The sequence below is a fragment of the Perissodus microlepis genome, chromosome 19 (genome assembly GCF_051167445.1).
Source record: "Perissodus microlepis isolate ML-2025 ecotype Zambia chromosome 19, ASM5116744v1, whole genome shotgun sequence".
Classification (NCBI taxonomy): Eukaryota; Metazoa; Chordata; class Actinopteri; order Cichliformes; family Cichlidae; genus Perissodus; species Perissodus microlepis.
The window spans coordinates 14,974,258-14,999,036 of record NC_140479.1 but is presented as its reverse complement, the minus strand read 5'-3'; the positions used below and the strand labels follow the sequence as shown (position 1 = coordinate 14,999,036).

At 39.4% G+C, this 24,779-nt stretch overlaps 3 protein-coding genes across 7 annotated transcripts; 2 read left to right on the top strand and 1 right to left on the bottom strand.

The window, feature by feature from the left end:
• Positions 1-85: 85 nt before the first annotated feature.
• cdkn3 (cyclin dependent kinase inhibitor 3) lies at positions 86-6,579 on the bottom strand. Of its 2 annotated transcripts, none has more exons than XM_084914119.1 (8): positions 6,490-6,579; positions 5,538-5,636; positions 5,378-5,433; positions 5,226-5,270; positions 4,407-4,629; positions 2,955-2,986; positions 2,728-2,831; positions 86-729 (listed from the first exon to the last, which is right to left on the bottom strand). In XM_084914119.1, exons 2-8 carry the CDS (start codon positions 5,612-5,614, stop codon positions 640-642), a joined length of 627 nt encoding a protein of 208 aa, XP_084770245.1. In that variant the 5' UTR covers positions 5,615-5,636; positions 6,490-6,579; the 3' UTR covers positions 86-639. The 2 variants fall into 2 exon arrangements, with proteins under 2 accessions (XP_084770245.1, XP_084770246.1); XM_084914120.1 differs by having other exon boundaries at positions 5,538-5,692; positions 6,490-6,552.
• Positions 6,580-7,254: 675 nt separating this feature from the next.
• On the top strand, positions 7,255-13,819 carry LOC146365647 (uncharacterized). 4 transcript variants are annotated; one of them, XM_084915315.1, is made up of 15 exons: positions 7,255-7,454; positions 7,802-7,916; positions 8,256-8,300; positions 8,406-8,570; positions 8,678-8,778; positions 9,137-9,270; positions 9,369-9,489; positions 9,596-9,734; positions 9,835-9,939; positions 10,024-10,113; positions 10,228-10,373; positions 10,836-10,943; positions 12,157-12,823; positions 13,285-13,388; positions 13,542-13,819. In XM_084915315.1, exons 3-15 carry the CDS (start codon positions 8,259-8,261, stop codon positions 13,645-13,647), a joined length of 2,028 nt encoding a protein of 675 aa, XP_084771441.1. In that variant the 5' UTR covers positions 7,255-7,454; positions 7,802-7,916; positions 8,256-8,258; the 3' UTR covers positions 13,648-13,819. The 4 variants fall into 4 exon arrangements, with proteins under 4 accessions (XP_084771441.1, XP_084771438.1, XP_084771439.1 ...); XM_084915312.1 differs by having other exon boundaries at positions 9,134-9,270; XM_084915313.1 differs by having other exon boundaries at positions 7,799-7,916; positions 9,134-9,270.
• Positions 13,820-13,923: 104 nt separating this feature from the next.
• On the top strand, positions 13,924-23,975 carry slc39a8 (solute carrier family 39 member 8). The gene is made up of 8 exons (XM_084915317.1): positions 13,924-16,317; positions 16,859-17,021; positions 17,978-18,147; positions 18,295-18,417; positions 19,114-19,275; positions 20,784-20,991; positions 21,403-21,587; positions 23,471-23,975. Exons 1-8 carry the CDS (start codon positions 16,093-16,095, stop codon positions 23,615-23,617), a joined length of 1,383 nt encoding a protein of 460 aa, XP_084771443.1. The 5' UTR covers positions 13,924-16,092; the 3' UTR covers positions 23,618-23,975.
• The last annotated feature ends 804 nt before the right edge of the window (positions 23,976-24,779 follow it).

Sequence of the window (24,779 nt, the reverse complement as noted above, 5' to 3'; positions counted from 1 at the left end):
TAGGGCGCCAATAGAGGAAATGCAAACGTTATTGGCATTTCACTGCTGCAAGTGGTATGAGTCACAGAATGTAGATAGAAAAATATAAATTGTGGGATATTTTAATACGATGAAAAATAAAACATAACTTGACTTTGCAGCATTAGATTTTGTGCTACAAGGAAGGAACCATTACAGTTCATACAAGCCTAATTTCACCATTAGATTTAGTTCACAAAGACCCCATTTGAGTAATTTCTGGTTTCAATGAAGAAAGTAACTTAGAAATTTTAGAAATAACTGATAAGCTCCACATTTAGAGACAGACTTGATGTCTGAAAAGCTGTTGTGCAGTTTTATTCCCCTTAAATAAAAAGACCATTGGAAAGTACACACATATATTGCCCAGCTGACATAGCACTTCTAACACACACCATTATTTTATTTGCAATATAAACGAAACAACATTTTCCATCTAATAACATAAAGCAGTATCTCCTCATCAAGTCTTTAATTAATTATAATGAGGATGATAAAAAGCAATATATTACAGTGTTCATTCTAAAGTGCATTTCTCAAGAATATAATCATACCACCACACAATCAGGAAAGCAAGCTTGAGGAACGAGACTTTTCCAGCTCTGTAGAAAGGAGCAGTAATCACCGAGACACCGAGCGCTCCGAGCGAACTTCACTTTCACTTTGGTAGGCTGTGTACTTTTCCCGAAACTCGTGAAGGAAGTTGTATTGCTACAGAAAAGTAAAAAGATGCTGGTAAATGGAAAATTAGGGATCACACAACAGAAAGACTAAAGTTTTAATAAATCAGAGACTATATAATGCTGTGATGATACTTTCTTCATGAATTCAGAGGTTTTATTTATAATTTATGGTGTTTTGATTGACTGGCAGCTCACAGCAATAAGGAGGGAGGTAATTTAAAAGCGGGAATCAGAGAATGCTCAGTGTTTCTTCTTGTTAAATGATCTGATTAATCTGTTATGTATACTCACCAGGTACCTTGTTTAGCACAGCTGTTCAATTGCTCGTTAAAACAAATATTTAGTCATCCAATCACATGGCAGCAAATTAGTGTATTTGGACATGGAAGCATGTTTGAGACAACCTGCTCAAGTTCAAAATGGAGGATCGGAATCGAGAAGAAAAATGATTTAAGAGGCTTTGAATGTGGCACGATTGTTAGTGCTGGTCTGAATATTTCAGAAAGTGCTGATCTACTTTTAATTTTTTCCCCACACAGCCATCTCTGGGGTTTACAGAGAATAGCCTGAAAACAAAAACAACTCAAATAACCACATCCAAGGAATGTAGAAGAGCATCTCTGATAGTGTACATCAGCAGAAGACCGCACTTGTCACTTCTCTTTATGTCACTTCTCTCAGCAGGACAGGAAGTGAAACTACAATTCACACATGCTCACACATCGAGAGGACTGTAAAAATGTTGCCTGGTCTCATGAGTCGCAATTTCTGCTGCAAGATTCCTGGGGTAGGGTCAGAATTTGGGGTAAACAGCATGAAAGAATGGCTCTAGTCTGCCTTGTATTAGTGGTACAGGCTCCTGGCGGTGGGATAATGGTGAACGGGACGCTTTCTTGGCACAATTTGAGTCCCTTCATACCTGAATTATTACTGACCATGTTCATCCCTTTATGACCAGTGTACCCATCTTCCAATGAGTGCTTCCAGGACGACACCATGTCACAAAGTGTCTTATAAAGGTTTCTTGAACATATCATTGAGTTCACTGTATTCAAATGGCCTCCACAGTCACAAGATGTCAATCTAATCTCCAGGAACTGTGTCAGTGTGGACTAAAATCTCTGAGAAGTGTTTCCAGCACCTTGTTGAATCTGTGGAATGAAGAACTAAGGCAGGTATGAAGGCAAAGGGGTCCATTGCAAGTACCCAATATCCAATATTAGGTACTAACAAGCTGTACCTAATAAAGTGACAGTTGGGTGTAAATTGATTATTTTACATAAGCAGCATTTTTTCTTCTTTTTTTCCCATTTATAATTTAGATCCCCAAGACTTTTCTAGCAGCAAGTTACCTGAAAATCATGAGGTTCTGGTTTTAATCACTAGTTACAGATCTTATTACAATCTGTTTAGAGTAACAGTGACATAGCAGTGAATGATCAGATTTAGAATAAGGTGAATAGCAAACTGCTTTCATATAGGTATGTAACAGTATTTACAGTTTCTCATCAGATCCACTGCTTGCTTGCGACATCTGCCAAAGCTGAGGCTTCAAAACACAAAACACAAACCGATGGCTGGAGGCTCAGTAGCTACGTCCATTTTTTACATACAGTTCTTCCACGTTTATGCTTTTCTTTTCTCGAGCAGATTCAATTGAGCGTTTTGATGTTAGAGTTAATTTTTAACTACAATTTTGTTGTGCGTGTACAATGACAATAAATTCTATCCATCCATTCTCTTTTCGCTTATCCTTGTCAGGGTCGCAGGGGGCTGGAGCCTATCCCAACTGTCTGTATAGCCCGCTTAGGGGGAGAGGCAGGATACACCCTGGACAGGTCGCCAGGCTGTCGCAGGGCTAAAAAATTATATTCTAATCTAATTTATTAATCGCGTCAATTTTAGACCATCAAATGTCTCTGCAAGGTACAAACCAACAAAAATATGAGTTTGTAATAAACTAACAAAAGCAGCAAAATGACCCCTTAAAAACTACAGATGAAGAGGAAGAAAAGCAGCGACTCACCCTCACTGTTTGTATTGCTCCTCCTCCTCTGTGGTGCCTGAGGATTTCGATGGCTTTGTTTGGCGTCATTGTGGAAGAGAGCTGAAGCAGCAGGCAGGCAGCGACTGCAGGGCAAACAACAGCCATGTGATGGGAGCCTTGACATTAAATTAGGTTACATGACATTTCTGATGTTGGACAGAGAATGTTCGATAGAAAATTTCAAAATAAAAGAATAATAATCTTACTTAATGCTGAGCGTCCCAGGCCCCCGTAGCAGCTGAGGAGATAGGGAAAAGGAAAATGACAAAATCCAATGAAATTGACAGCTAAAGAAAAAAAACTGTTGTATTGTATAATGAAAGGTATTTGTGGTGATATGATGCCATTTGGCACTTCAAAGTTTTATGATACCAAGGTGTCCTTTATTGGACAGGGAATACTGTGGTAGCGATGCCTCTCAGCATTAAAATTAAAACCCACTCATATCATACAAGTTCAGGACAACCAGTTTCCTTCTGTTGCCTAGCGAGCAGCTTTATAAGCTCTCTGGGAGAGTTGAGAGCTTCTCAGGGGCCTTTTAGCAACAACAGTAAAAGCTCTGCTCACTTCAGATCTCCTGGTTTTATAGAGCGACACAAAAACCTCTCTTTACTATCCAATCTGATCTGCTTTTGTAGGTAACTCTGTTTAACCCTGGTCATGCGTAAAAAAAAAAGCTTAATCAGAATAAAATTGCATCCTGTCAACACTTTTACTGGAAACTGAAAAACAAAATCATTTTGTTGCTATAAAACTGATTTGTGTGGGATCAAAGAACCACCCAGCAGTTCAGCTGATATCCATCCACTCGTTCTGGAATTCTAAATCATTTACCGCTGTATGTAAACAACCTTCACTACTTCAAATATGATTACTGGAGGCTTATACTTTCTACTATTAAATGGGCCCTAAGTCTTTCAGGTAATTATTTAAGAGTTCTTGAACAAGAGATCTCAAGGCTTTCAGGAGATCAAGTTTTTTTTGGACACTGGCTTCTTTTTCACTCGTTTTGAATCCAGTGCTTGTACCTGAACATTTTCAGAAGGTTTTCTTTCATCGTATCTACAGAAAATGCCAAATATAACATAATTGCACCAACAAGGTGAGTCCGAAACAGCTATTAAACGTTACACAAGGCAATGATCCAAAATACACACCCATTGCAACAAAAGTATTCTTGGATAGAAAAGCACACAGTGGAACACCATCGGTCATGGATTGGCCTCCACAGAGCCTGGAGCTCAACATTTTTAAAGCAGGGTGGGATCATCTTGACACAATGGAACCAAAGGCAGCCAACATCGAAAGAAGAGCTTTGAATGTTGTATAGGAAGCCTGGAGAACTCTTCATGAAACTACAAACAAGATATTTTCCTCAAGTTAGCTCAGGATGTGTTGAAGAATGAAGGTGGTCATGCCAAATACTGACTTTCGAGCTTGTTCAAATTGTACAAACTCTGTTTTCTTCATCTTCTGTTGTGTTTACATGTTTCACATTTTAATACATGCCCCATTTTACTAGCAAAAGATTTTTTAAAAATCTTAAGATTTTTGCACAGTACTACATGCTAACTCTCCTCTCTGCTTTGTCTGTATTAATTAGCTGGTAGACATCACGCACTGTGTGGAACATTAAACTGAACTCAGTTTTGACTTACTGGATCACTGTCCTCCTGTCATTCTTGAGGCTGATCTGCAGCTCATCAAGGATCTGGCAGCACTGGTTCAGCTCAGGTGCGTCTCCATCTAGAAAAGGCATGTGGTGAACCCTGAAGCCCCGCTGCTGGTAGACCTCCAGCAGTGAGGGAACCCTGTATTTGCTAAGCTCTCCTCTTGTGCAGAAAACAAACACATCCTGCACCCCCTGGTTCTGGAGCTCCTCTGTAAACAAGAAGAGAAGTTTCTCTTGTAAAACGGGAAAACCCCAGGTTATCCACATTTTTTCCACCACATAAGGCTAATTTCTGCATAAACATACTATTTATAAAATACTGTGAAAAAATGAAATCATAAATCAGATAGCTAAGTGAATAAAATGTTTTGCATAAAGTTAAAAAGTATCCACTGTCAAGTTTGTGCTTGACTTCTGGTGAGTTCAATTCTAGTATTTTATAATTTTTTTAATGTGCGCTAATTAGAAGGTATCTGTACAGTTAATGAGTGTAGGCTGTATAAGATGACAACACTCACTCACTGACTTTGACTCAAAAAAAACAAAAAACATACTCAACATGCTCTAAATTGACAGACTTTTGCACAGACAGGGTTACATTCAATACTATTGTACATGTGCAATGACAACAAAGATTGTTAATTATTATTACAAAGTCAAGGTTTTCTACATCTTACAGTAAAAACTATTTTTCAGCATTTGAAATATATGTTGAAATCTTGCTTCTTGATTAAGTGGTTAGATTCAAACATCTGCTTGTGAATGCCAATTACATCTGGTAAAATCAGGATCAGCACCAACTTACCAATATCTCTTTGCAGACATCTGCGGATTTCTTTGTATTTGCAACCTTTAGTCAACAAAAACAAAACAAAAAAGAGCAAAAACAAAACAAACAAGTCAGAAAAAAACAAATCAATATACGATGCAGTAAATACAGTAGACAAATTGTTTCACCTGGTAGTGGACATATTCCAAGAAACTGCGGGCACCCTACTATGGATAGAGGCAACCTTAAAGCCAATGAAAACCAATATTAGCAGAGTGATATTTGTTTGTGTCCATGTCAGCAAGAACACGTAGACATCCACACAGCTTTTAAATTGATCAAACTTACCAGGAGATGTGCAGTGGAGTCAGCTCCTCTTCTCCAACCTCATCATCAGATGAAGAGTCAAACTCGCTTGTCCTCATTTCTTCAGCCCCCCCCAAACAGCTGAGAAGCGACACACTAAAGTTCACTTACGTTTGGCAACTGACACTTTACCGCTCCTGATAATATTCAACAATATATCATGAATTATACCGTTTTGAATAATCAACACATAAATTCACATCACTGTAACGTCAGACATGCAGATCTTAATAAAAATTTCCATTGCAAAAACCAAAATGTAATATATTTACTGCCATAACAAGCTTGCTGTAGTAGGCTTTTTGTTTTCAAAAAGGCTAGGCTCCCTGCTTTTAGTTGAAGAGTTTTCCAGTGTCACAATGGATTTTTTTCAGGTGGTGACTAACTGTGTTGAGCATTATCAAAACCCACAGTAAAGGTAATAAATATGTGTAATCATTTAGCAGAACTCTATAAATGATATTCAAACATAATGCAACTGCCCTGATATTAGGCCTGCCATTATTAAGGCATTAAAGAGGTTTATGAAGAAGTCAGGTTAATGTATGGATATAATTTCCTTAGGGATTAATAAAGTATTCTTATTCTGATATATGATTCTCTAAGAAGGCTTCAAACCAATCCTTCGGCCTCAAGGTAAACAAAATATCTACACACTTGATTCTCCAATATTTTGAAGGTATAAAATTTCCGATAAATATAAAGTTTGATTTATTATGAACATTATTATCAGAACTGACGGTTTATTTCACATCGAACCCAGCTAACGCTAGCTGTGCAGCTCATATCAGAACACGATAACAACAAGACCAAAATTAAATAAAACCACCATCTTACTGTCGCCCAAAATAAACAGAAAGCTCTGTAGCTTTAAGGAAATACATGTCTGTGAGTAAATATTCAAAATATCTGAGTAGTTTTCGTGATTTCTCACCAGTCATGCGATCTTCCTCGCGACTGTTTTGACAGCCCTGTGAATCTGTCGGCAGCTGCAACAATTTAAAAACTCCATGAAGCACGCAGCCAATCAGATTCGAGCAATGACGCTTGGCCACACCCCAGGGCAAAACAAAACAGGGGCTTGTGCGTTCGATTTAACCAGAGGAGTCATCGAGGCGGGCGGAATAAACATACGACTAGAAATTACACAAAATCGGATATTCTTAGAATTAAACAGACTGGGTCTTACAGGGTGGGGTGTACAGTATATACACATATAATATTCCCATACTAATGTTCATATTTCAGTTAAGCGTATTTTCGTAATGTATTCTACACACAATACAACAAAGCAGGCATTTCAAAACGTATTTCTCAAGAAATGGGGTAGGTAAAAGAAATTGTGGCCATTTTCTGCATTGTGGTGAATTCTTGTGCGCCAATTTCTGCATCAATTTAACGAGGAAATGTTGTTATTTACTTACTGTAAAACACACACAACAGGCACCAGGTGGCAGCCAGGTGCGCGAAACACATCATTTTCGTGCTCTGTGCTATGTCAAACTTTATTGTCCCTTTTAAACGAACAAACAGATAAAAATTTGTAATTTTTCCATTTACATATTGAAAACCCTTGGACGTGTATTTAAGTGTCATGCCAATAAAATATAGGCATTACAACAATTTAAATATGTTTAATAAATTGAAAAACAGAGCACATTTGCACAACAGCACCAAACGGGCAATCCACTATGAAGCAACACTTGCTTCATAGTTCACTGAGCGTCACGCAGGACATCTGCTGTCTGCACAGAGCAGCACACAGAGCCTCACGACCCTTCACGCTGCAAACCAGTTCTGACGTTAGAACAGCAGAAAAGCGGAGACCTGGAGGTTTTTAGGATTTACTGGACCTCTTTCGGATGTCTGAAGAAACACTGTTGAGGAGCTCTGACTAAGGTGAGCTGCTTTAGCCTTCTTTTACATTGTTTGCTTCAATAATCAGCTTTTCTCTCATGCATTGTGAGTGGTTTGATTGATGTTTGGACATCCCTAACATGTATATGTGTTCATAAAAATGATTTTTTTTTTTTTTTTTTTTTTGTTTCTGTAAATCACAGTCTGGCATCCTGGAATAAAAAACCCATGATGTGCATTATTTCACAGAATTAGAAATAATTGTAAGGCTATAATGAATCTCTATAATAAAGTGATCGTATCTGGTTTATTTGATATTTAAAAAATGAATCCAATGCATGTTTAATTTGTCTTTTTTTGATGATCCCTGCCTCTCCTTCTGTCAGCAGACTTATAAGGAGGGATCTTGGCTCCTGCAGCCATTTCCCCTGCAGGGCTGAGCTCTTTGGCTGGCTTGCCACTTCCTTAGCAGAGGGACTGCTGGCAGGGGCAACATCTGAGCAGGTACCACAAACAAACAAGATGCAGAAGTCATTAAATCAGAATAGGTTTAGTTTGCTGAAAGAGAGATAGACTGACTTGCGTTGTGTGCTTGGTCTCCATCTGAGTTTTTTTGGATTATGTAAATCAGAAAGATGACTGTGAAGACAAGAGTAGACGTTTTTTTTCTCAGCACAAACTCTGTCAAAATCATTGCTCTGGTCTTGTCTTCATAATCAGCTTTCTGAGTACTGGAAAAATCAGAAAACTCATATGGAGTCGCACACAGTTTGTGCACATTAATCAGTGAGTGTCAGCAAACACACTGATTATTAATGTGTTTGTGTTTGTCTCCCTGCACAGGTCATGAAGCCTCAGGAGGCAGAGCTTGTTACTGAAATCTCCAAGGTATGCTGAACCTTCCCTCATCAGCCAGCCTGGATTTGTGAGACATATTAGTTGAACTTTGATGACCAAAATAGCGTTTAGACGATACTATGTCATCCCCTCCAGTTACAATGCATGGTCTCGGAGCTGAAGTCGGGGTTCACCAGCGCTCTGCTGGAGCTCAGTCAGATCCAACATGGAGACACATACCTGAGAGAGGAGCTGGAGGAGAACAGGAGGAGCTGTCAGAAAAAAGCTTTAAGGCTGGAGGCTCTAGTCGACTCACTGAGGGTAAGACTTAAAAATTAACCCGAAGGGTTTCTCATATTTCTCCGCAAGTGATGATGCTCAGCTACTTCTAGATCGAAAGCTCAGCGTCAGTGCTTTGTCAACTACAGGAGGAACTCAGTGTGATGAGGTGTCAGATCGTGCAGCTGTACAGCAACAGACACAGACCTCAGCAGGATGGAAAAAGCTCCACATCCAAGCAAAGAGAAAGGTACACATGTACCACGACCCTGGAAGAATGCATTGCTATTGCTGACATACCTCGGTGTAAAATTCAGCATGGTATCATTAAAGCACAGCTCAGATGATTTTTTAGCCTCGAACAGTCCATCATTAACCTCATCCTTACATCTCTTCTTTGCCTCATGAGTCGTTTGGACCTTTATTAGTCAATGCAAGCTCATTTCTCCAACATTTTATCCATAGGAGTAACACCTTTTTCCAGTTTTGCAAACGTTGAGTTATAAAGCAATTCGATACGTGATATGAATGCACAGTAGAGACTGTAAACATTTTTAGGTAAGATTGTAAGTAGTAAATGCTGTCATTTGTCCACTGCTGTGCAGCAGCAATCCAGCTGAGCCGGAGCGTGTACAGCATCAGTGTGATTGTTCATCTGCTCCACCTGCCTGTCTGTCCAGAGGAAAACTGCTCCTCCACTGTTTCCTGCAGGGCCTCAAAGCCGGTCTCAGTGAAGGCACAGGTGAGTTCACACATCGCTTGTATAGATGCAGAGTATTTTTTTTCTTCTTCTGATTTTGCAGATTCATCATCCATTTCTTTTTTCTTTGGGTTTTACAGATGCACGCCATCAGGTCACGATGCAGCTCCTGCACTCTGAGTGGGAATATGTGTCAACCTTAAACCAGCTGTACGACAAATACAAGACCCCACCGGCTCACCACATGACTGCAGAACCATAGTAAGTGCTGGAGAGGATTTGTGACCCTTTTTTCCACTGCGAGTTACAGAAGTTTCCATTTGTGGTAAAAGATACTGTGTATGCGTGTGTGTTTTCTGTGATCCAGTCAGACCTATTTGAAGTTTGTGGAGCAGCTGTTACAGCGCCATCTGCTCTTCAGAAATACACTGCAGGAGCGGTTATCAGCTGAACACTGGAAATCTCTGGTTGGAGACATCCTGGTGCAGCTTATTGGCCACAACGATGTAAGCCTATGTTCTGTTGTGATGTTTTTATGATTTCAGTCTATCTTTCATTTCCATTGATACGCAGGTTTTCATATTCTTCCTCATTTGTGTTGTCCAGACAGCTTTTTCAGACATGTACCTCGGATACACAACGACCCTGGCGTCATTCCTCTCACTTGAGTTCAAGAGACTCAATCATCCTGACAAGAGTCAAATTTTGCAGGTATTTCAAGAGATTTACCATTAACATTGTTCAGCTAAAATCCACCAAGGACACCAGAAAGATGCTTTGTGTCTTGTTTTACAGGGCAGCCAGATGGAGAGAGAGGAAATGAAACTGCTCTCCTTGCTGTTGGCACCTGTCGCGCGCATACACAGCTACCTGAGTCACATTCAGGTGAGTCAGCAGCCAGAGCAAATCCAGTTTTGAAGATCTACAGATACTTTCAGTGTATTAATTTAAGTTAATTTAGTAAGGATTTGACTTGACAGCTTACTCTTCCTTCTCCAGAACCTCTTGCAGTGGACTGGTAAAGAGCATCCTGACTGCAGCCTGTTGTTGGGAACTGAGCGAGCTCTGAGGAGCATTTTATCCCGCTGTCATGTAATTCTCGAGGAAGATGTCCGGTGGGAAGAAGGAGAAGTAGATGGACAAAGGTGAGAGCATTATCAAAGATGTCAGATTATTTCTTTCAGATTTGGGTTGCTAATGTGGAAGTCTCACAGAGGACCTCTTTGCTAATTTTCATCTCCATGTTTTTATTTTTGGACTTTATTAGACTAGTTTTGCATGAATCATAGTTCAAAATATTATTGGCTGCCCGCTGTAAACAGGTGGTTGTGGTTATGTGCCCGAGATGATCGTAGTAAGGATATCCACTGTCATTCACATGATAAAGCTCCATGAGTAGAAAAACTGTCTAGAAACAAGCATTTGGTGCAGTGTTTTGAGCTTTTCGCTCACAGGGATTCCACATATGCTGACCTCATTATCTGAAACTTTTTCCATCATAACACAGTACCTTATATATGTGAGAAAATACAGAAGAGCACAATAGCTCCACCTGCATTTGTCTGCATTTAGAGTTTTGCAAGTTTTCTTGTTCTTTGCATAAATAGCACCTCTGATGCTGGGGCTGGCGTTTCTGCTGCAAACTGTTGCACGAGGAGCCAGCACACCAGAGAGTCTCAGCAGGCCAGGGAAGAGTCAAACGCTGCTGCTCAGAGGTCAGTGTCACCCGCATCGGACGTCAAACAATACAGCATGCACGAGAACAGCTGTGGCACAAAGTGTTGCTCAAAATCAAGCAACAGCCTATTTCAGTGGCATTTATCTGCAAAAATGTTTTGCATGTTTTTACTTTAAACTGTACAGGTTCACATTGCTGTGAAAAGGTATTGGAACCTTTCCTGATTTCCTCTTTTTGTTTGTTTTTTAGATATTTGTCACACTTACATGTTTCAGATCATCAAACAATCACATTTTAACACTAGACAAAGATAACCCAAATAACCACAAAAATTAGTTTTTAAATGATGTTTTCATTTATTAAAACAAAAACCCCAAAACAACCCCCCCCAAAAAACAAACAAACAAAAAAACAAACAAAAAACAAACAAACCCCAAAACAAACAAACAGACAAACAAAAAAAAACCCACCCCATCTTGATCATCCCTTAGACTTCTGGGAAAATATTCTATGGACTGATGAAGCAAAAGTTTAACTTTTTGGAACATCTGAGTCCTGTTACATGTGGTGTAAAGCTAACACAGCATTTCATAATAAGAACATCATCCAGCCAGTCAAATGTGATGGTGGTAGTGTGACAGTCTGGAGCTGCTTTGCTGTTTTAGGATCTGGAAGACTTAATATCAGCTGATGGAACCATGAAACCTGCAGCAGGTCAGCTGTGAATGGCTAAAAAACCAAAACCACCAACAACAAAAACAGCATGAAACGTTTGTAGTGCCCTAGTCAAAGTTCAGACTTGAACCCAGTGGACATGCTGTGGCTTGATGTAAACAGGCTATTCATGTTTGAAACCCTCCATTGTGGTTATATTAACACAATTCTGCATCAGAGTGGGCCAAAATTCTTCCACAGTCATGTGACACTCTTATTGCCAGTTATCACAAATGCTTGTTGCCAAGGGTAGAACAACTAGTTATTAGGTTTAGGGTGAAATAATCTTTTCACATAGGGTCAGGTAGATTTGCATAGCTTTTTTCTCTTAATTTTTCTTAAAAAAAATTGCATTTTGTCATTTTGTCTAATGTTAAAATCTGTTTGATAATTTGAAACATTTCATTGTGGGAAATACTCAAAGGAAAAAAAAAAAGACAATATCTTGTTAGAGCACGCTACATGAGTACCACGCAGAGTGCTTTCTTCCAGTGGATGTAGATGTCATGGTGGGATCATCTTATTACTTTTGCCAGCAGAGAAGAGCAGATAGCTGTCGGCCTCAGCAATGGCGTGAATGGCTGCCAGTCAATGCGTGTGGAGTGTTGGTCCTGCAGCCCTGTGAGAAGAGACCGAGCCCTCCTGAACCAGCCGGCCCATGACTGTGGACATGCCTACTGCTCCCTCCTCACTCCAGACACAGCAGGATGGGGAGACAACAGCGACTCAGGCCAGGGCACCTTCAGCCAGCCCACGGGGAAAGGCACCAACGAGCTAGAGGCACCTCGCACGAGCCACAGCCTGGAAGACTGTGAGACAGACCCCGATGACACCTCTGCCTTTGACTATTCCTCAGTCACCTCATGTAGCCCTGATGGCACTCTGCGCAGAGAGATGACGGGTAGCAACAGCGGGGAGGATGAAGAGGAAGACAGCCAAGTGCCAGTGCTGTTAAAGCCCTCATACAGTCAGCAGCAGCAGGTCAAAGAGACACCAAGAGAGAGGACTGTGTGTCTGAGGTGGCAGATTCCAAGACTGACCCCTCACCCTCCTCTGAGGAACCCATCAGGACCCCACATGGACGGGCCAACGCCGTGTCTCGTCAGCTCCTATGGGAAGAGGTTAGTCAGCGTTAGAAAGGGATCGCCTCCTCTTCACCTGAAAAGTGCCTTCAGGCCAATCTGGGATGATCCGTCAAAGCAGGTATTCACTTTTAATTTAATACACCTTTCAGTGCTGTTTTTTTTTGCAGAGTTTGTTCCTTCCAGGTGGTATAGTGCTGCAACAGCTCCCACTGCGATCATCTTATTCTTTATTTATGTGGAAAATGCTATCAAAACAAGCTTTGATATTCTGCACATAGTGACCTCAATCAAATAGGGGATCAGAAAATTCTCTATAATGTCTTAACGATTTTGCCATTTAGAAAATCTGTTTGCGAATATATCAATATCAATAGTCAGACCATCGATCAAATCATTCAGAACTGTCAATTTGTTTGGGTGTCTTACCTAAACAGATGTTAAAGACAGTCATCTGAGGCATCATCGTGAAATGGTGGAGAATTGTTTTGATTTGAAGTATCTCCAGATACCACATGACTGATTCTCCAGCCTGTTAATGCTTTAATATGTACCTGCACTTCACGTGTCTTCATGACGCAGGCTGATTCAGCCCCAGAGAAAGACAACAGGCAAGGTTTCATTCCGATTCAGGCTCCAGCGAGGCAAAACTTTCAGAATTTCAACCCGAGCAGAGAAAATTTGAGGTAAGAGCATCAAATATGTGATACCAGTGAACCTTTCTCCAAGGCAAGTTGATCAAACATGTCCGGGGAAATTGCACTGCGATTATTTGCGATTGAATGAATCTAAATATGATCACTAAGCTGACTGTCCTAACACATCTCCCATCTCTTCAGGACAGGGCTGGCTCAGCAGCGAGTGAACCATGCAACAGCAGCCACGAGCAGTGGAGGATTGTGGGATGACAGTGAGGACAGCGAGGGACCATGCAGCACTGTTTGATGACTGCCATTTAAAAAAATAAACTTTGAAGTTACATCCAAAACCTGAGCACAAGCATTTTTCCACAAGGCCTCTAAAGCCGTGAAGTGCATGAATGAGCAATGAGCAACTAACAATCAAGGACTGTTTTTGGATTTGATGTTAAATTAAAGCTTGATTGAGCTCTGCAGAAGTCTTTGTTCTTTATGTCTTGTCTTTTCAGGATTACACTTTTTTATGTGGGCAGGATCACGCTTGAGCCCAGGTTCAACTCACTGCGGAAGAGAAAGAAAAAACAAAAAGCAGCAATAATCAGATGTTTCATCAGGATTTAATGCTTGAAAGACTTTAATGGTCCCAATGAGACAATTGAAACAGGTTGCATAGCTAAAAAATGATTAACTAAAATGTTTACCTCTACTTTAATATTTACCTAAAGTCCTTTACTACATAAAAGAAAACAAGTCTCACTGACCTGCTAATATCTGTGGTCTTTTACTCAAGTCTTGTACAGCGCTGTAAACCCTTGGCCTTCTCTTAATGAGCTTCATGTGCTATTTGAAAACTGTTAGAATTCATATTATGGCAAGAACCAATCAGCTACTTAAAGAGAAACGACAGTCCATCGCTACTTTAAGAACTAAAGATCATTCAGTCCGTAAGACTGCAAAAACTTTGAATGTGTCCCCGAATGCAGTTGCAAAAACCATCGAGCGCTACGATGAAACTGTCTCGCATGAGGATGGCCCCAGGAAAGGAAGACCAAGAGTCACCTCTGCTGCTGAGGATAAATTAATCTGAGTCACCAGCCACAGAAATCGCAAGTTAACAGCACCTCAGATTAGAGCCCAGAGAAATGCCTCACAGAGTTCCAGTATGAGAGGAATCTCGACAGCAACTGTTCAGAGGAGACTGTGGGAATCAGGCCCTTATGGTCAAATAGCTGTTAAGAAACCATTACTAAGGAGAAGCAAAGAGCAGAAGAGATTTGTCTGGGCTAAGAAACACAAGGAATGGACATTAGACCAGTGGAAATCTGTGCTTTGGTCTGATGAGTCCAAATTTGAGATCTTTGCTTCCAGTGGTACTGGTACATTGCACAAGGTGAAGGGAATAACGACTAAGAAGAACTACCTCCAAAGCATTTAATCTTTACTTAGATCAGTGGCTAGATGTTTAAAACTTGGACAAAAATGACAGTCATGACCAAACACATCAAAAGTGGTTTTGAAATGGATCAAGCAGGCTAACACTAAGCTTCTAGAATGGCCTTCCCAAAAGGTACATGCCAGGAACCCAACCAATTTAAATAAATGATTTCAATTCCTTCAAGAAGGATGATCAAATATCCAAACAATTATGTCAGAAGCTTGTTGGTGGCTACAAAAAGCATCTGATCAAGGTGCAACTTGTTATGGGACATTTCACCAAATATTAGTGGGGCGGAGTTATGAGTGTATTTGAGTTCAAATACATAAAAATCTCAACTTCTGCACCTAATTCTTGTTTTTTTTAACAACTGTACCCATTATTTAGTTGCTGTATAGTATAAAAAAATCCAGGATGAATGAGAAACCATGTCGTAACAAATTATATTGGTAAGTTCTCCCAGAGAGGCAGACACAACTAACAACAAATTATCATTTATTGAGATTATAGGTGGAAAATTCAGATAAATAAACTGCACCACAAGTTAAAAGTCCAGCTGTCTTTCTCCAGATCTCCACAACACAAATGTTTTTCTGTACCACTAAAGCAGTGTTAAAGTGAGGTGGCTCACGCAGTATTCTATCACTCATAGTTTTTTACATATTACAAACTTACTGCCTGTATCCTGCGTTGTTCATCAGATGCCACCGGAGGGCGACAGAAATACCTAAAAAAAAATAAAAATAAATCACATGTTTATGTTTACCTCCAGCTGTTTCACCATTGATCAAAAGGACGAGGCCACAGCTGTGAGCTGAGCAACTCTGAGTAAGATATCCCGCATGCGCTTTCTAACACTTCACTGTCACCTCACACAGATAGTCACCGAGACAGAAACACACTATTTTTTCCCTCTTGCGTGTGTGTTTGTGTGGCTCTGTGGGGAGAAAGTCAGTCACAAAAGAAAGTACTCAAACAGTGAGCGCACGCGGTCGACCTCCACCTCCGTTTTTTTCCTTTCATGGCTGATCTTTGAACCTCGTTAACTCCACACAGATCACTCAGAGCACAGCAGCGGAAATTGTAGCTCTATAATAATTTAGGTAACTGGATAAAACCACGATATCTCCGACCCTGGAATGGATCTGCCTTTGCGCTGCGTGCGGTTTCCACGGACAGCCTAATTCTTATTTCCTGGAGGATCAGTGAAATGCTTTGAGTAAAGCAGAAGTAAAAAAAAAAAAAAGAAAAAATTTATGTCCACTGGAAGAAACCACATCGCTTAAAAGTAGAAACTACATCGCTTAAAAGTAGACAATGTTGAACCTCATATGTTTTCTAACGTGCGTCTTGGCTTTTATCACAACTTCCCAGAGTGTGCGTGGGAATGTCACTGATGGAGACGCGTTTTTGGAGAATATTATCCACTACTATGGTGAAAATAATTCCATTACAACAACGAATCTTGAAGATTTACTGCTGTTGATCTCAGCCAGACGATCTGACTTAATAAGTAAGGAAAATCCACTGGAAGAGCAAGAGGTACAAACGTATTCTATTTACTATATACTGCAGTTTTTATTATTTAAACTTATTGATCATTAAAGTTGCTTACGACCAAGAATGTTTCTCTGGGGCTTACAACCATACACTATTTGACCTTGCATGTAATAAATCCTTGAAATATTGTGTAGCAATGATATATGAGTATTCTTATAGTGTAATTACTCATTTCTTACCCCCATATATGCAATTAAAGAACATTTTAACCTTTATTTTATTACTTTTTATGATTTGTTTTATTTATTTTACATTTTTACTCAATTCCTCAAAGTTTCTCCATGTGCCATATGGTATCATTTCTGCCTTTAAAAAGACTCTAAATGACCTTAAACTTTCATTACTGAGCAGAATTGTCTTCAAATATTTCTTTACTGCATGTCTCTTCTGCCACTTATAATGAAAGTTTTAATTACACAGCATATCCAAATACATGCATTACAAAGGGCTTCAGAAAAGAAGCTGGTAAATTTATATTTAAATGCATGAAAATTATGTCTAATAACAACTTTCTGTCCCTCAGTGTCTCTCTGCAAAGCAGATCTTATCCCAGTTTGGCTACAATAATGTCAGTCAGCTGACTGTGGAACATCTGGAGAAGATCTGCCCTGCTGTGTTGACCCAGGTGCTGCTGCCTTCCTGCCCTTACATTGCCCCCGAGGAACTGCTTCATGTGGACTACTCTGGTGAGCCAAATCATCCCAACGTGTCTATTTGTCAAGACCTCTGTAAATTAAATAATTTGCCAGGGTTTGCTTGTTTACTTGAATTGGGTCAAGAAAATTTTTGTGGACAGTCCCATTTATGGTGGATGATTTTTAAAGCTGCTGTTGATGGGGTTTTTTTTCTTATACTGACCCTGATAAAGAAAATGTGGGACGTTCTTGATTCTGATTGCTTAGAAAAGGTTTGAGAATGGTAATAATAATTTATTCCTGCTGGACAGTGCAGAAGAAGAACGTTGTAGTTGTGAAGCTATAACGCGCCACATTGTCGGACTCACGGAGCCACTGACCTCGCAGATATCGGCCATATCAACAGTCCTGCTCAGTGCTGTTGACGCAGTTATAGCCAACTGTGACTGTTGTTCAGCATGTTGTTCCCGAATCATGCTGTTTCCTCTGCTGGCCTAAGAAGAATTTCTCTCAGGCAAATAAATAGTAATAGTATGTTTTAAAATCTCGAAATAAAAGAGGCCTGGCACTGAAAATAAGAAAATCTATTCACCATTAGATTACATTTAAGAAAAGTAATTTGGGCTCACATTAAAATAATAACTTATATCGTCATATTTCACTAAATAACATTATTGCTGGTCTAATAACAATGTCTGGCACATTTATTGAAGTTCTTTTAAAAAAAACTGGCAATGCTCAAAAACAATAAAACACACACATTTGCAGATGGTGTTGCAAATGCATTTAAGAAGGTATATTTATTTCTGCAGGCGAGTTTGGTTAGCTAGGGTTTAATACTGCAGTGTTTCACAGGTATTTACCTGCACATTCCAGGTTCTTGTCACATTGCCAGGCCCCATTTTAGTAGGTATGTTGGAGGTATCGAGGCTGCATTTAAGAGTCTAGAAAGAAGTAAAAACCTTGAATTCTTGAGAACCTTTTCTTCTCGTTTTGTGCCGTGACAGTGTGGGGTTATGGGTTTCTGGCCGTTACTGTGATCAACCTGGCATCCCTGCTTGGTCTCCTGCTCATCCCGTTCATCAAGAAGTCTTATTTCCCCAAAGTGCTGACCTACTTCATTGGTCTGGCCATCGGGACACTTTTCTCTAATGCTGTTCTTCAGCTCATACCAGAGGTTTGTAAATGGATGAGTGAGTAAAATTAAGCTTGTCACTGTTTTTTTGAGAGATGTTTAATTGTTTCATAGAATAATACCTATGAATGCACACACACACTCTAGAAGTCTTTTCTGCACCACTGACATTCTCCGTTTATTCCATAGGCCCTGGGGTTTGATCCTAAAGTGGATCACTATGCGACAAATGCAGCTGCAATATTTGGAGGGTTTTACCTCCTGTTCTTTGTGGAAAAGATACTGAAATTATGCCTCCGGATGGACCACGAGGTAAGATAACAGTGCAGGAAGTGTCTCAGGTTCAAGGCACTATAATGTTGTCATTCCCTCCTGTTTTACAGTATGTCTGTTTTATTGGATAATTTGATCACTCTAATAACACTTCAAGGTAGTCATGTGTACATAAATCATTTCTTATCAGAAATGACACGCGAGATATTGAAGTTCAGTTAGGTGCATGTACAGGTTGGACAGTGACACAGTTTCTGCAGTATGTGCACATTACAGTGACTAGACTGACTGTTTTAAAATACACTATGATGATGTAGTGAGGCAAAGCTGCAAAATAAAAAATGTGTCATTGTCTCATTATTCATGGATCTAACTGCATGCTGACCTTATTATTTGAAACCCGGCCCATGTGTAATCGTATATTTAGGGCACATTTAGGGCAAAAGTCCAACACTGAAATCTTTATCTTTGTGGTCATCCACACGTGATCACTCAAAGAGTGTTCAAAGAGCAGTCCAAAAGTTGTACAAAAGGAGAAAAGATGTGGAAAATAACAAAGTGGTAGTATGCAAAATCGAAACTAGAAGAAAAAGAAAACATGAGGAAACCCACCAAAACCATAAATCATGACACAGATAACAAGTAAACGCCTAAAATAGCCTAAAAGTTATGAGTTTTTAGGTTCCTGAAGTGGAAAAGGCTTCTTTAACCTGAATTTGATGTCTGTCTTTTTAGCACGGCCACAGCCACTTCACACTTTCAGAGACACCTCAGGAAAACTCTATCCACAACGGAGACGTAGTGGCAAAAAAGGACTCCATCATTTTAACCGCCATCACCACCGTCGCTACAGACAAGAGCAGCCCAATCCTAGATACGAACGTTCAAACTTCTCAGGTAACATTTGACACGTGATTGCTCTTTAACAGCAGAATAAACTGCGCAGGTTTGGAAACCAACAGGTATCAGCTCCAGGTCACATCAACCTATGGAACAATCAATTTTATAATCAAAGACATTTTATCTAGAGTAGCTCAAATGTTTTGTTTTTATCAGCTTATGATAAGCTTGTCAATCTACTGAACCTCCGTTGAAATTATATCTACAGCATGTGTTTAATTGATAGAGACTTGCTGTCCAGCAAATTTTGCTATAAAAGACACACCTCACAGGAAGCAATCATGATCTAGATGCTGTTAGGATGTGTGATATGCATAAATAAATTGAAAAGGTAGGCAATAATCAAAGATAAAGCAGGAAGCGGTAGCGCTGACATTTAGTTTTTTTTCCTGGAGCCGTTTATTGAGCTGTTTTCAGGCTGATTGGCGCGTCTGTTAATATTTACCAACATTTCTTGTGTCATACGGAGGCCAAGCAAACAGACTTGCTGATGACAAGAAGGGACCGAGCAGCGAAACCAAGCTTCAGGTCTTTCCCCTCGGTCTAAATGCTGGAATTGTCAAAGGAGCACAAAGACTCCTTGTGTGCCCACTGCTAGTAAAAGGGGTTTATTGTTACTGCAGAATGTCTTTAATCAAATCCCAAAGGCGCTGTTTGTGTCCGCATGTTCTCAGGTTTCCTATTAACAGCACGCGTGCCATTATATGTGTAAGCGAGGAGTTGTGTGAGTAATGCAGTGCATCCACTTAGAGAAAAAATTTCCTGTTTTCAATTAATCAGTATTATTCTGTGGGTTAAAGATGAAGACTCTTTCATGATTAAAGCCTTTAGTAGCATCTTTATTTTTGGACTTTCTAGCTGCGTTACTCTTTCTATGACTGTGTAACTATCGCTCAACCTTGAGATCCAACTATTAATAGGCTGATAAATTTCTTAGAAACACACGTTCATTTAGCATTATGTCCATGTTCTGTGGTAAATGTCGTAAGAACTGGATGAAATCGTTTAATATCAAGATTTGTGTGTAGCCTTTACAGTGGATTGCAACAACATTGGCATTAGCATCATAATTCAGTCAGAATTTAACATCCCAAACTAAGATGTCAAACTATATTAACGCTTAGTTTACTTTTTATAATTATCCGAAACATTCACCAGCAGGGGGCAGCATTTTCCTGGTGGGTGTGTTTAGTCTTTGATATGACTTTATAGCTATCCTCATTTCCTCAAAAGACTATGGCAGGCTTGTAAATAATAATAATAAGTTGTGTTGTTGTTGTTGTGTTCTTATTCATGTGAGGTTCTATTTATCTGATCCTGTTAGAACAAGATCATTTTTATTATGTCATGATAATATAAAACCTTAGAATTGAAAGAGGATGTACTTTCCTCTCACCGTGAAAGTATGTGATGTAGCTACATGTTGTCTTTCACACTCACTATCAAAACACAATCAGGCATTAGTCGTAGCCGTGTATATGTAACTTGTCCTGCCACTCTTCCAGGACGTCGAGGTGCCTGATGTCATGTGCCACTGGTTGCGGGGCCAGCGCATCCGCAGCATCAAGACTGTGGCGTGGATGATAACTCTAAGTGACGCACTCCATAACTTCATAGATGGTCTGGCTATCGGTGCTTCCTTCACAGTGTCTGTCTTGACAGGGTTCAGTACGTCCACTGCCATCGTGTGTGAGGAGTTTCCCCATGAGCTGGGTGAGTGATAAGTAGCGGAAAATCAGTTTCAGCCCCCTCATGAGTCATTCCAAACTCTGCTGTGCAGCCAAACTTTGCATTGAATGTGCCTGTACATCCTGTATCTATGAGCATGTAGAGACAAGCTGCAGAAGTGCCCCAAGAATACATGTTCTTAGAAATAATGGAAAATATGACTTGCAACTAAAAAACTTCAGAAAAGACATGAGTGGAAGGAACATGTATATATTTACAGTTAGAGTTCAAACTTGCTTTCTGGGTATAAAAATTAAAATAAATCTTTTCATGAAATATACTGTAGCTCGCTTTAAAGGGGGAAATGTGACTAACAGACAAGACAGAAAGAAAAAATGTTGCTTTAAGTATAATGTTCAATCTGCTTGTGTAAAAGAGCTATTTTTTCCTCTCAAGGTGACTTCGTCATCCTGCTGAATGCTGGAATGAGCATCCCGCAAGCTATTTTCTTCAACCTGTTGTCAGCCGTGTCGTGTTACATCGGCCTTGTGTTTGGCATCCTGCTCGGCAGCAACTTTGCCCCCAATGCGATCTTTGCCATTGCAGGAGGAATGTTTCTGTACATCGCTCTGGCGGACATGGTGAGTTGAGTTCTCTTGATGGCAGATACAAAAAAAAGCAGAACCAACATTTATTTAGTCAGTCACTGGACTTCCCCAACATGTTCGAGGCTTCCACTCTATTAAATTACTGATGGGTTTCATGGTTGTATGCATGTAGCTTTTTATGATCATTCAGCTCCATTGTCTTTGTTTTACAATGCACAACTTTGCAGCTTAAAATCGCTCGTGTTGAGTTTATCAGTGTTATTCTTAGAAAAAGTTGTGTGCTATCTGTGTGAAGCCTCCGATACCTGTAAACTCTGTGTACACTCCAAAATGGAGCATTAAGACAAACATTTCATGTGAATTAAAAGTAGAGAACATATTGGACCTATCTTTAGCAGATACTGGAGAGACTGTCAGCTGTGAATGGTCTGATAAAAAATTCAGTATGCCAGCTTATATAATATGATAATATATGTCAGTTACACTCTGTGACCACTATGTTAGGTACAGCTGTTCAGCTGCATGTTAACATCATGTCGAAGCAACTTGATTCATTTAGGATCAAGAAAGGACTGCTGAAGTTTAAACCCAGCATCTGAATAGTGATTTAAATTACTTTCGATGGTAAGAGTTTTGCAGAAGGTGCTGATTTACTGGGATTTTCCTCCACAACCATCTCTAGCATTTAAAATAAAATACCTTGTTGATATCAGAAATCAGAGGAGAATGCTAAGCGTTCTTCAAGTTGATAGTAAGGTGGCAGTAATTCAAAACCAAGGTATGCAGAAGAGCTTCTCTGATAGTCTTTAGAAACAAAAGGCAAAATGAAAGAACAGGAAACTGAGCCTGCAGTTTGCGTGGGCTCACCAATATTGGACAATAGAAAGAAAAATCTGGTTGGAAGAGCATGTCAACAACTTGAAAACAGTGAGTTTTAGCACATATACAACGTGAAAACATGGGAAGGTGAGGGAGATCATTTCTTGACTCCTTAGTACCAAGTGAGCATTGTTTAAACATGGCAGACTACTATTGCCAACCATGTCCACCCCTTTATGACCACAGTGTGTCCATTCTTATGATGGCTTCTTTCAGCAGGTTAATGCACCATGTCCCAAAGCTCAGATCTTCTGAAACTAGTTTCTTGATCAAAACAGTGAGTTCTTTGTACTCAAATGTGCTCCACAGTCAGAGCTCAATGTAACAGAACACTTTAAGGATGTGGTGGAATGGGAGATTCACATTATTGATGTACAGCTGTACAGCTACAACTGTGTGATACTGTTATGTCAATATGCACCATAATTTATGAGGAATGTTTCCAGCAACTTTGAATCTATGCCAGTTTTTCTGAAGGAAAAAGAGGCTGAACGGGTACTAACACCTAATACCTAATAAAGTGGCCAGCAATTATATATAGCAGTATCCTGGTAATATTCAAGTGTCGGTTTAAAATTAAGTCAAAAATACATATGTAATTAAAAGGTTCAGAAATGTGCATGACACCAAATTACCTTATATTTTCCTGTATTTCTGTAAGCTGTCAGTGCCTTTTCTACCTTTTAAGTTTGGTTAATTAAGGCCAGTGACATAAAAATATTCACTGCAGTATTCGGTATTATAAGTACAATGTGTTGTGTGAAGAACTTTGTTTTTGTTCCTGTTTTGTTAATCAACTCAAACCTTCAGCTGTTTCATGTAAAGGAATGTATTTAAGAAGGACAATTTATTTAGTTTTGGTTTTGGTCTTTTCATGGAATTTGTTAACAATGAGAAAACTTTCCTCGTTTCATATGAACCACATGAGAACAATATAACTGTAGCCATACAAACCTGAACATTTACACTTCTTCTTTTTATATTGTTGCTTCCCAAATCTAAACCTCAACCTTGCTAATTGCTATTCCTCATTTCAGTTCCCAGAGATGGACAGCATAGCACGGGAACAAAATAAAACTTCTACGAAGATCGTTTTCTTCCTGATCCAAAATGCAGGGCTGCTAACCGGGTTTACCATCATACTTCTGATCACCATGTTCGCAGGAGAGATCAACCTGGGCTAGAGGACACAGAGACACAAGCTGGAAATAAAAATAGATTCGAGCTGCTTCTGTTTCTGCTCACAGCTCACAGAGCTGGACTGCAAAGTAAATTTAAAGTGAAATCCTGATGTTAAAAGTTAAAACAATACTTTTCTACCTTTGTATAATCAATATAGTGGAAGTGTTTACTCCATAAAAAGGGAATACCTTTACATCGTCATGTATGAAATCTAGATGTATTTTAAGGAGACAATAAATTATTTTTTCAGTCTTCATGTATTGTGAACTATTTTATTTTTTTAACCTTTTCGGTGCGACACTGTAAACCAACAGTTTTGTTTCCCTTTTGTGGCAGGAAAATGAAAATGTTTGACCTCTCTGACCTTTTCCAGGTTGTGTTGCTGCGGCTGTATTTCAAACGTGCAGATTTCTTTTCGCTGCCCTTTCTCGTTTAGGGATTTAACTGAATGATAATTACACCAAGACTGAACTGTGATTGATATAGCAACTCTTTTAATACAGCAATTAATGTAGCACAATATAATCTACTTATTATGCTCCACTGGACAAAGACATATAACAAAAAAGCTTATCAGAACATGTTTTCTTACTTTTTTATGAGCTCTCTTCATTATCCTCAGGGTGACCTGACAATGGAGTGATTAGGACACATAAGACATGGGAGCAAATGCCTTCAGTGGTGGTTCCTGTTTAGCTGGGCTGTCTGCTCCCCTATCCATCCTCTAAATACCCTCATTTCCCATCTCTCTTCACTGTCTTTGTTAAGTTAAAGCATTCAAATATTTTCAGAAATGAAATAAAAAGTGATTATCGTAATATGTGTGACACTTTGAAAAATAAATTACTTTGCAACAAAAATTTTTAAAAATGGTTTCTATATACAGACTATGAAATGATGAAATGTACAAAAAAATGCTGATTACATAAGTATAGGTGTATCTGAGGATATAAACAGTGATTGAGCAGAAGAATACTGCATATTAGGGCTATACATAGTTGATGTGTGAGGACATCTTAATTTTTTAACTCATGAAGGTGAGTCTTCAAAACAATACTCTTAAGCAGTAACATTTATATGCAGTGTACTTCTGAATCTGCAATACAACTTACACATCACAGAGAAGGATAGGGATACTTCCTTGTAATGTATCCTTGTAATGTA